Source organism: Condylura cristata, unplaced genomic scaffold (assembly GCF_000260355.1).
Source record: "Condylura cristata isolate star-nosed mole 26May11 unplaced genomic scaffold, ConCri1.0 scaffold00024, whole genome shotgun sequence".
Classification (NCBI taxonomy): Eukaryota; Metazoa; Chordata; class Mammalia; order Eulipotyphla; family Talpidae; genus Condylura; species Condylura cristata.
The window spans coordinates 252,495-263,347 of record NW_004567125.1 but is presented as its reverse complement, the minus strand read 5'-3'; the positions used below and the strand labels follow the sequence as shown (position 1 = coordinate 263,347).

Below are 10,853 nucleotides of genomic sequence, written 5' to 3'. Positions count from 1 at the left end.
GACTCAATACAGGAAAGCACTTGACATAGCGCACAGCACCACACAGGTGGGCCTCTCCAGCCAGAAGAGCTCCCCGGGGATGGATGTGCAGATCCATTTCTGAACCCAGCCGCTCCCCAAGTACCTGGCACTGGTTCTCCCAAAGTCCAGCCATAGATCAACATAAATATCTCATGCCAAAAAGTGAGGGAAGGCAAAACTTCCAATTTTTCCAGGTGTGAGAAGGAACAACTTTTTGAGGTTTGTAGAACTTTTGAAACTTTCGATTTTTAATAGAGACAAAAGAATGTGTGTAATATTTGATGGTTACGAAGCATTACTAATAAAAATAACCATCTGGGAGCATGTCATGGGCCAAAAAGCAAGGAAGAGCTCACAGAAGGATAGACAGGATTTCAAAAGGACACAGGAACCAGCTTGAAGGACTCCTACAGCCAAATCTCTCCAAGGGCACCCCCTACTAGGGTCTCCCTCAAAGTCTTCCTGCAGGGATGTGGGGGCCCTCAGGGCTGCTTGGAACATGTCAAGTTTATTACCACCTCAGCCTCTTTGCGCTTGCAGGTCAGCTGGAACATTCTTCCCCCAGGTCTTTCATATGGTTTTTTTGAGTTCTTATTCACTCACAGCTCTGCTTCAATGTCACCTTGCACAGAAGGCTTGCCTAGACCGCTCCATCCTAAATCTGCTCCTCCATACTCTAACTCCTAGGTGACCTATCTTTAACCACTGGTTAAAGTTACCTCTCCTTGACAGCATGCTTTTATTTCCTTGTTTACTTAATATCTATGTACTCCCCTTCAACAGATACAGGTACATTCCCACATCTAGAAGACTGTTGTGTTTTAAGTGGGGATTCAAAAGCTATTTACGGACCAGTCTGTTCATGATGGCTTGAAATTGAGGTGGTCTCTTCCTTAGTTCCCGTAGTAGATTTTGTAATACAAAGACTATGTAAGATTTGGTATTGGGTTTATTTTACTTGTCATGCCAGAGCTTGGGGGGCGGGGGCAGAGTATACTAGCACAGTGGGCGCATAGACACTTCATTCCATGGTCTCATCCAAAATTCTGGGCCGGTTCTGTAATTTCAGGCTGACCTAATGACTCAACTTATCAGCAACGCTTCCAGACACCTGCACTACACTGAACCAAGCGCGCCAAGGCATTATCCTGTTTCTCCCAGATCAGCCGAAAGACCGGCAGTGGTGAATCCCTTTATAGAGACCAGAATCTTCATTTCGCCCTCCCCCACCCCCTATCTTTTCCAAAATGGCAGGGAGGGATCTGATAAACCCTTTCGCGCCGTGGACACACAGCAGAGTGACAAGACGTCAAACGTCTGGTTCCAACTCCTGCTCACCAGCTACGTGGCAAGTTTGATCTTTCTGAGTAACAGTGAAAAATAGAGGGGGCTCCCCCCCCCCCACACACACACACACACACGGCGCTCCCTCCGGAGCCTCATTTCTCGCATCTCTACTTGAGAGCGGCCCCAGTTTGCAGGTCCCCGGGCTCAGAAGGGAGTCTGGGTCCTGGGTCTTCTCCCTCCCTCCAGCGCTCTCCCTGCGCCTCGCACGCCCACCACAAGCCCCAAGCCCCAAACCCCAGCGGGCCTGCAGTGAGCTCGGCGTCGGTCCACGAACCTTCCGAGCAACCCCGGCCCGCCCACTCCCGTCGGCCTCTGCGCTCCCCAGCGTCTCCATGGAAACAAAGGTACCCGATCTGCGCCGCTGCTTCCGCGCGGCCTAGAAGACTGCGACCTGGAGCCGTGCTATCGTGGGCTCTCTGGGCCATCGGGAGACTGTCGGCGATGCTGAAGGCCAAGATCCTTTTCGTGGGGCCCTGCGAGGTGAGGCCAGGGCGGAGCGCGGCGGCGGGGTAGGTGAACCCGGCCCAGGAGAGTGCGGAGAGCACCATGGGCTATGCCTTGTGGGGGAGCCCCGCGAGAAGCAAGAACCCCACGGCACCGCGCCCACCTGCAGTACGCCCCTGGCCGCACTGTCATTTCGATGCTTCCAGACTTTGACAGGTTTTACTGAAACGCAAACCCAAGGTAGTGAGGAACATTATGGAACCAGAACCTAGATCTCACGTCTCTTCCTTTGCATCCGTGGTTGCAAGGAATATGTCTGTGGGACAAGAAAACCAGGAGGAAAACTAGAAATATTATGTGGTCTTGGGATAATTGGCTATTAATAGGTGGGAGGTGGCGGCAGTGAGAATCAAATCATTGTGTACTTCACACCATGCATAAAAATAAACTTCACCGGGGGCCCTCCCTGCTGGCCCAGCGGGTTAAAGCTAAAGTCACATGAAGTCACTTAAAGCTAAAAAGCTAAAGTCACTTCAGCATGTGTTGGATACCTACCCCTAGGTGATCCATAAGGCCCGGCAGACCTCTCCTGACCCGCCTGCTGCTCCCCTCAGTAGTGTACTTGGTCGATCTGCCTGTTCTGCTCCCCACTCTTGTCTCTGGTGAATCCTCTCACCCACCACACCTCTGACCTGTACCCCAGTTCTGTTAGCATAAATAAGTAAATCTTAAAAAAAAAAAACAAAACATACATTCCTTGGTTCAGCTCCCAGAGTTTGTCCCAGTAGGTACTGAAAAGACCTGTGATTTCACATTCCACTGATGCTGTTCTCCCAGAGACCTGACATTGAGAATCACTGTAGTGGAGGAATTTGTGGAAACATGCATTTTGGATCTTGAGATATGGAGCTCTTCATAAGCACAACACAAAATTACAGAAGACTTCAAAAGAAATGACAGGGAGTGAAAACCTGAAGAGCTAAAGGCAAAATACAAAGAAAAGAAATGATAGGTAGAACACACAAGGAAAGTTTAAGGATCAGTAAAGAGAAACAACTCAACAGAACAGTGCAGACAGGCACACAAGAACTTCAATTGTAATGAAGTACGAGAGGCTGTGCAGGCGCACAGTTTCTGGAACATAAAAAAAAAGATGGTACTCATAAGATGGGATGAGAAGAGTTGAGAAGGTTGGTAACATGTTTGGGCCTCCCTGGTGGCATAGAGGGTTATGTCTCAGCTCTATGAAGCTGTTTGCAGCTTATGTATTGATGTACATTTAAAGGTGCATTCAGGTACAGAGTAATTAGAAATGCTGTTTTTATTCCATTCTTGCATTTCTTGCCACTTTTTATTCACCCTCCTCATCTGTAACTTTGAGCCTGAGTTGTCTTTGTGAGTAGAACCACTGTGACCCCTGTCAGAGCTCAGAGTTCATCATCTTAAGTGATTTAAATGCAGCACTTTTTGAATATGAGTATGGCCCTGTCTGGAACTATATCCCAGCTCCAGGAACTGTCCCTGTAACCTCAGGGCACTTTACTTTATTCATTTATCCTACACATAAATACTCAGTCTTCATAAGCATAATCACTAGCTGTGCTGTTTTTAAGGATATTCATCTGTGAGGCCACATCCACAGGTTAAGCACCCACCCCCCTTCTTTTTTCTTCTGATTGTGTCAGTTGACCACTGTGAGTTAGGTCCCAAGACTCGGAGCCTGGCATTGATTCAGGTCTTTCCAATCGAGCAGTGATTTCAAATAGAGTGAGGCATGCTTTGATTTTTATAAGGACTCAAATGCAAGAGAGTCCTGTTCTTCTGAGGAATAATTTGGAAGAAGGAAAAACTTGCTTTATAGTCAGGCATATACAATATTTGTTAAATGAAATGAATGATGTAAATATCTGAAAAACAGATCATAGTTGTTACCTTGGGGAGGGAATGGGATGGACAGACAGATGGATGTATGGGGGAAAATCAGAAGTGGTCTTTTCCTAACTTTGTTTTATATGAATGCATTTTCTCCTGTCTAAGAAGCAAAACAATGCTATGTGAGCGTGGTACAGTTAACCGGGAGTTCCTAGACCAGAGGCCCAGCTCTGACTTTGAACTTCTGTGTGACTTTGAACTGCCTTCCCCTTTCTGGGAAGCCTAAGTGGCTTCATTTCTGTGAAGACAGGAAAGAAGCAAATGAGGATAGAGATGCAAACTAACCACTGTTTCCCCTTGTTTTCAGGTTAACTGAGAGCCAATGGGGGTCATCACTGTGGGTAAAGCCCCCCAGCAGTAGAGCCAGTACTGGAACCCCTGTTCCATGGGACAGGTCCCATCACAGTACAGCTAGGTCCATCCAGCCAGCCAGATGTAGCCCTCTGCCCTGGCATTCTGGAGAGGCCGCGGCGTAGTCTAAGCTAGCCATGGCTGGGCTCATTGATGGTTTACTTTTCTACCCTTCAGCAAATACCTTTTATCATTTTCCTATCCACAGAGTGGTAAAACTGTCTTGGCCAACTTCCTGACAGAATCTTCTGACATCACAGAATATAACCCCACCCAAGGAGTGAGGTAAGCTCTGACAACTCTGTCCCAGAGAGTCCCTCTCCATCACCCACCCCCTACTTTGGTGGCACATCCAAAGTATGTTTCCTGAGTAGAAGTGCTGCTCTTTGTTTTATTTTTAGGATCCTGGAATTTGAGAATCCACATGTTACCAGCAACAACAAAGGCACAGGGTGTGAATTTGAACTATGGGATTGCGGTGGCCATCAAAAGTACGTTCCCTTTAAGAAAGGTTTGTTTCCTCAAGTGATTCAAAACTCAGCTGCCTGCCAGGCACCTGGAACTTATGCCGAGCATGGCTCCTAGCATTCATCAAAACCTGCGCATTATTTGGTAGCACATGTTGCTTATCAAGTCCTAATGACCGGGTCAGGATAAAATGAGAAGTCACCCATCCGTTCATGAATACTAGGATATTTAAAGTCCACCATTAGAAACTAGAACCACTGAATATTCACCCTGAATCCTTTTCTACCCTGTAGGTTCGAGTCTTGCTGGCCAGCCCTGATGAAAGACTCCCACGGAGTGGTGATCGTCTTCAACGCCGACCTCCCGAGTCACCTGAAGGAAATAGAGATGTGGTATTCCTGCTTTGTCCAGCAGCAGTTCTTACAGGACACCCAGTGCCTATTAGTTGCACATCACAAACCGGGCTCAGGAAGTGATAAAGGAAACCTGTCTTTGTGTAAGGAAGCTAGAATTCTTTCTGCTTTTGTCTTAAATGTTTTCAGTATTTTTTTAAAGACATATTTATTTATGCATACAAGAACTGGGGTACAGACCAAAGGTGCAGGTGAGAAGATTCACCAGAGACAGAGTGGGGAGCACAAAAGATAATTGACTGAAATACACTGCTGAGGGGAGCAGTGGGTGGATCAGCTCCCTGGCTGGGAATGGAACTCGTGCTGCAGTGGCCATGGATAGCGTGCTTAACCCCTTGCGCCACCAGGGAGGCACCTGTTTTCATTATTTGTACATTTCTCTGTGTCTAGAAATCAGCAGCTTTGAACAGCTTTTGAACAGGTGTATTAAGCACCTATTGTGTCCTAGGCATTTGTTTTTCTCATCATGCAAATCAAAATTGCCAGGCCATCTAGGCAAGAATATAGATTCTCTAAAAATAGGCAGACGTGGCCCTCCCTGGTGGCGCAGCGGGTTAACGCACTACACTAAGAAGCTTAAGCCACTTCCGCATGAGTTCGATCCCCGCCTGCCCTGGAGGAGATCCACATGGCACAGTAGAACCGCTCCTGTCTGGGCCATTATTCCCCTCAGCAGTGCACTTCGTCAGTCTGCCTGTTCTGCTCCCCACCCTGTCCCTGGTGAATTCTCTCACCCTCCGCATCTCTGGTCTGTATGAATAAATAAATAAATAAATCTTTAAAAAAAAAAAAAAAAAGGGCACATGCTACAGGGAAGATGCCTGGTTTCAGCCACTAGCAGTATTATCAGGCACAAGACAAAACCTCCAATTTGCATGTGACACACACCATCACAATGTGGTCATGGGAAACAACTCACAGTATTCAGAATTCTTTTCCTTTCTGGCATGAGAACAAAGAGGACCCGGAAATAGCTTGCCGGATCGCTATCCTATTGCCAGGTGACGGTATGGCGAAACCATCCTCTTACATTCTGTCAAACACACACACCTTTATTTGAGGGATTTAGAAAGTTTTAACAAATTGGCATCTTTAAGTTTGAGGCTAGCAATGACCCTTATTCATCATTTAAGTCTGATTTACTTTGTTTTTTAAGCACCACCTTTGAATAGGCTGAAGCTGGTGCACTCAAATCTTGAAGATGATCCTGAAGAGATTCGGATGGAATTCATCAAGTATTTAAAAAGCATAATCAACTCGATATCCGAGAGCAGAGACCGGGAGGAGATGTCAATTATCACCTAACCACCTTTATCTGAACTCAGCCTCTTTCCCGGAGCCGATCTCAAACCTTACCCAGCTACTGATGTTCTCTTCTCACCGTGAACCTGAGGATCTCCTGCCAGAAGGTACCAGTAGGCAGGGAGTTGACTCACACCATTTATTCTCTGTCCTTTGTTCAATAGACAAGATTCTGTTGTTGAATTCTGATACCCTTGTTCCAGACCTCTCCCAAGTGCTGGAAATTGAAGGTTTCTTCCCCCTTCATACATCTCATTGTAATAATTGTGGAATTATAGCTGTCACAGTCCAGCGATACAAAAGCAGCTTCATCTGTGATGATTGGTTTGAGTGTTTTTCATTCCTTAATCCACTCAACAAATACCAGCTTGCTGAGCATCCACTGTGTGCAGCACTATTCCAGCTTCTCACCCCAAACAGCATGAACAAAACGGAAAATCCCTTACCCTCACAGAGCCCCCATTCTATTCTTTCAAGTAAGGGTAACGTACATCACACTGTACGTTGTGATGCCAAGTTACAATTGACCCTCATACATGGATTCTATCTGTACATTCACATATTTGCTGAAATTTGTAACCTCCAAATCATAATCACAGAACTTCCAGTTATACAGAGTGGCACAAAATCTGAATCATGGCTACTCACGTCCCCAGCTGAGGCTGTCTTGTTCCAGCCAGATACCAGATACATCCCCCATTTTTGTGCTTTGTTTTAGTGTTTTTGTTGGGTCAAAACCTCCTTGGAAACTTCCCAGCTTCCTGGATATAATCTGAAACCAGTCCCTATCCATTGAAATCAGGGTGCAAAGGCCAGGGAGAAATTGAAGAAAACTGCAGAACACTCTAGAATGCTGGATAGCAGTTTTAATGAGCAAGGGAACTTTATATTTATAAAGATTGCCTTGGGTGACCATGAGGCAGTAGTTTTTCATAACCTCTCAACCCCTAACCCCACCACCAAATCTCAAAACTTTTATATAAGCCTTAGTTCTGTCTAAATATATATAATTCAAAAGGTCTCAACAAAACTATCCATCACAGCACATTTTCCCAAGGCTGTATCCCTGGGACAGTTTGTGGACACACAGAGAGCAAATGAAACAGATATTCTAAGTAGGAAGAGTGAGAATTCTCCACTTGCTGAGTCTAGCTCTGGTCAACAGATCACATTCTCCTGATTGCCTTCCCAAATGGCCCCCAGATAATAGTGCTCAAGGGTCATCTAGTCACCCTACGAGCAAAAAGGCTATGATGTGCCATATGGAGAAAATACATGGGTGAGATAAGCCTCATTCCAGCGTGAGTTACGTACTGTTGGCTGTGAATTCAATGTCAGTGGATCAACAACACATATTTAAATAGGTGTCTTTAGACAGAAGTATACATAAAACAAGGTTATGTATTGATGGTAGATGACACTGTGATTAGAGGCTCTGGGGAACTTAAGCCTTTATTTTTTTTTTAAAGACATTTATTTATGCATACAAAAGCTGAGGTTCAGGCCAGAGGTGAGGGGGGTGAGAGGATTCACCAGAGCAGAGACAGAGTGGGGAGCAGAACAGGCAGATCTATTGAAATACACTGCTGAGGGGGGCAACGGGCAAGACAGGAGAGGTCTGCAGCATCATGTGGGTCACCTCCCTGCCCAGAGATCTAAATCTTGCTGCAGAGGCTGCAAGTAGCCTCACAGTGCTGTGGCCTAACCCACTGCACCACCATGGAGGCCCCCTAAGGCTGAATTAATGCCAGGAGGAATGGTGCCTTACATCTTAATCCAGTGTCCATGGCATGAATGATAGAATTAACTGTATGGCCATCTCTCGTAGATCAAAAATTTTCAGTTTAGATCAATCTCTGGGATAAATATTTAAACAATTCAAGGTTATCATCAACTTCCTTGGCCTTCTTCCTAAGATGGTGTCAGGATGCTTAGATGGTATCTGCCCTTGTTGGGTTGGGGTAGTAGGGCCAAGAGCAGGTCCTCTTGATCTCTGTCAAGGTGTTACTGGCCGCCCTGCTGGCTGTCTCCTGAAAAATCTTAACAGTGGTAGGGCCCATCATCTGGCTTTACCCATGGGACTATGGTCCCCAGGCTCACTGCCCATCCTGGCTGGGCTGGTCCTGTTCATTTCTGTGAGCCAGCTGTGTCTTCGTTCCTTCCAGGATGCAGTGTACCCAGATGGCAGGACCATTTAACTAATCCCTAGCCACAGATGGCCTATCCATTCTCAACTCTCGTTTTCCTGGGGGAAAAAACACGATTTTCAGGACACGAAGAATATGGGAGATGAATATTTTCAAAACATTATCCTTGTTACAATAGTAAGAAATGCAATGGATATTTTCATTATAAACCTACAAGAAGTTTATCTGATCACTTAGTGATGGTAAAATATGTACATGACATAAGGTGTACTGTTTAACCATTTTCAGGTGTACAGTTCAGGGGCATGAAGTACATTCACGTTGTGTACCATCAACACCAACCCTGTCCAGAACTTTCTCTTTGTCCTAACTGAAACTGCATCTGTTAAACACTAACTCTTCAACCCTTACCCCCAACCCTGGCACTCACCATTCTACTTTCTTCTCTATAAATATGACTCCTCTAGGGACCTCATATATGTGGAATCAGTCAAAATGTGCCCTTTTATGTGTGACTTACTTCGCAGAGCATAGTAACTTAGAGGTTCATCCGAGAATGAGTCAGAATGTCCTTCCTTTTTTTTGAAGATTTATTTATTTATGTATATAAGAACTGTGGTGCAGGGGTGAGAGGATTCAGCAGAGACAGAGTGGAGAGCAGAACAGGCAGACTGACTGAGATACACTGCTGAGGGGAGCAGCGGGAAAGACAGGAGAGGTCTACTGCACCATGTTAGTCATGCTAGATGGGAATCGAACTCATGCTATAGTAGTTGTGGATAGCTTGATAGTGCTGAGATTTAACTCCTGTATCATCAGGGAGATCCCAGAATGTCCTTCCTTTTTAAGACTAAATCATATTCCATTGTATAGATAAGACTACATTTTGTTTTAACCATTCATTTATTGGTTATTTTGAGTAATTTACTAGGAACATTAGTGACAATCCACTTAAGATATTTTTGAGGAATATTATTAGCATTTAACATCTCCAAGATCTCATTTTGTTTATATGTCCTTGCTATCTGGACTTCAGATGGATGTGATGATGGAATGCATATGTATCTTCTAAAAAGTTTTATATTATCTCAGAGGAATTTAATTCTTAAGTATTACTTCATATAATACATGTTTTATTGTCATAGCTCCTAAGCTATAAAATTGCTCAAAAAATTTGAGTGCTCACAATAACCAAATATAGCTTATTGTATAAGGTTGCTTTAACAACTTTAAGAGTTATTTTTTATTCACAATATTTATATATATAATTCTTAACATAATCGGCCTGAAAATACAATAATTGGGTAAAAAGTTAGATGCAGATCTTCTCAGTGAAAGTTGAAAGAAAGTGGAGACACTCCTGATACTCATGGAACTGTGTTTGTACCACTTGAGAAAATTATTCTGAACTACGGCTCTTCTACATCTTGACTTCAGCCTTCCATACCTGACTGATGCTTTTTTAACAAATATACTCTTTCCTTAGGCAAGAAGTAAAGAAGGGCCTCCCTGGTGATGTAGGGGTTAGTCTCAGAGCTATCAAGCTATCAGCAGCCCCTGCATCATGAGTTCAATCCCTGAACAGGAAGCAGACCCATATGGTACAACAGACCTCTTCTATCTTGCTTGCTGCTCCCCTCAGCAGTGTGTTCTGTTATATTTGCCAGTTTTGCTCCCCACTCTGTCTCTGGTGAGTCCTCTAATACCTCCCTCCCCCTGTACCTCTGGCCTAGACCCCAGTTCCTGTATGCATAAATAAATAAAATAAAAATTTAAGTAGTAAAGGAATTCACACTTTAAAATCAAAATCAAATTAAATGAGGGAGGAAACACTTTGCTTTTGATCATTAAAAACATCACGTATTTTTGATGTGACTTCTAAATCCCTTTATCAGTTAAATAATTCTCTACATTTATGATATGAGCCATTCTTCCTACTGAAGTTAAAAGCCAATGAAAATGTGTCTGCCAAGTATTCCCACTTCAAAAGGAAAGTTCTTAATGCTTTGATGTGAGCAACACCTCATTTATCTTTCTACACTTTACAGTTCATTCCTATCCAAGATTTTGGATAGCTGTTAAAAGTATGTCTCCTTACTCTAAAGCCATAGGGCAGACTTATTCCACACTTACAGCTTTTGGGATCTGGCATAATTATAGATCTTAGACTTTCACTGTGTTGTATAAAATAAAAATAACTCCTCTATTTTACATTTATAGTTTTACTGGAATTTTGTGATAAATATAAAGGTACAAAAACCATCCTCTTAAAAATCTTTCATGGCCCTCCCTGGTGGCGCAGCGGGTTAAAGCACTGCACTGAGAAGCTGAGACCACTTCCACATGAGTTCGATTCCCGCCTGCCCTGGAGGTGACCACATGGCGAGGCAGACCTCTCCTGACCCGCCCGCTGCTCCCCTCAGCAGTG

General features: G+C 44.4%; 1 protein-coding gene across 1 annotated transcript; it reads left to right on the top strand.

Moving 5' to 3' along the window:
• The first annotated feature begins 1,708 nt into the window (after positions 1-1,708).
• IFT22 (intraflagellar transport 22) lies at positions 1,709-7,763 on the top strand. Its single transcript, XM_004688265.2, has 5 exons — positions 1,709-1,848; positions 4,304-4,380; positions 4,497-4,586; positions 4,857-5,059; positions 6,133-7,763. Exons 1-5 carry the CDS (start codon positions 1,810-1,812, stop codon positions 6,279-6,281), a joined length of 558 nt encoding a protein of 185 aa, XP_004688322.1. The 5' UTR covers positions 1,709-1,809; the 3' UTR covers positions 6,282-7,763.
• Positions 7,764-10,853: the final 3,090 nt, after the last annotated feature.

What these genes read in the sequence shown, in the direction of transcription:
- IFT22 (XM_004688265.2), top strand. Translation starts at nt 1,810, where the DNA reads ATGCTGAAGGCCAAGATCCTTTTCGTGGGGCCCTGCGAG. An exon ending in AACCCCACCCAAGGAGTGAG is followed by an intron (nt 4,381 to 4,496) that starts GTAAGCTCTGAC and finishes TTTTATTTTTAG; the next exon opens with GATCCTGGAATTTGAGAATC. An exon ending in TAAAGGAAACCTGTCTTTGT is followed by an intron (nt 5,060 to 6,132) that starts GTAAGGAAGCTA and finishes TTGTTTTTTAAG; the next exon opens with CACCACCTTTGAATAGGCTG.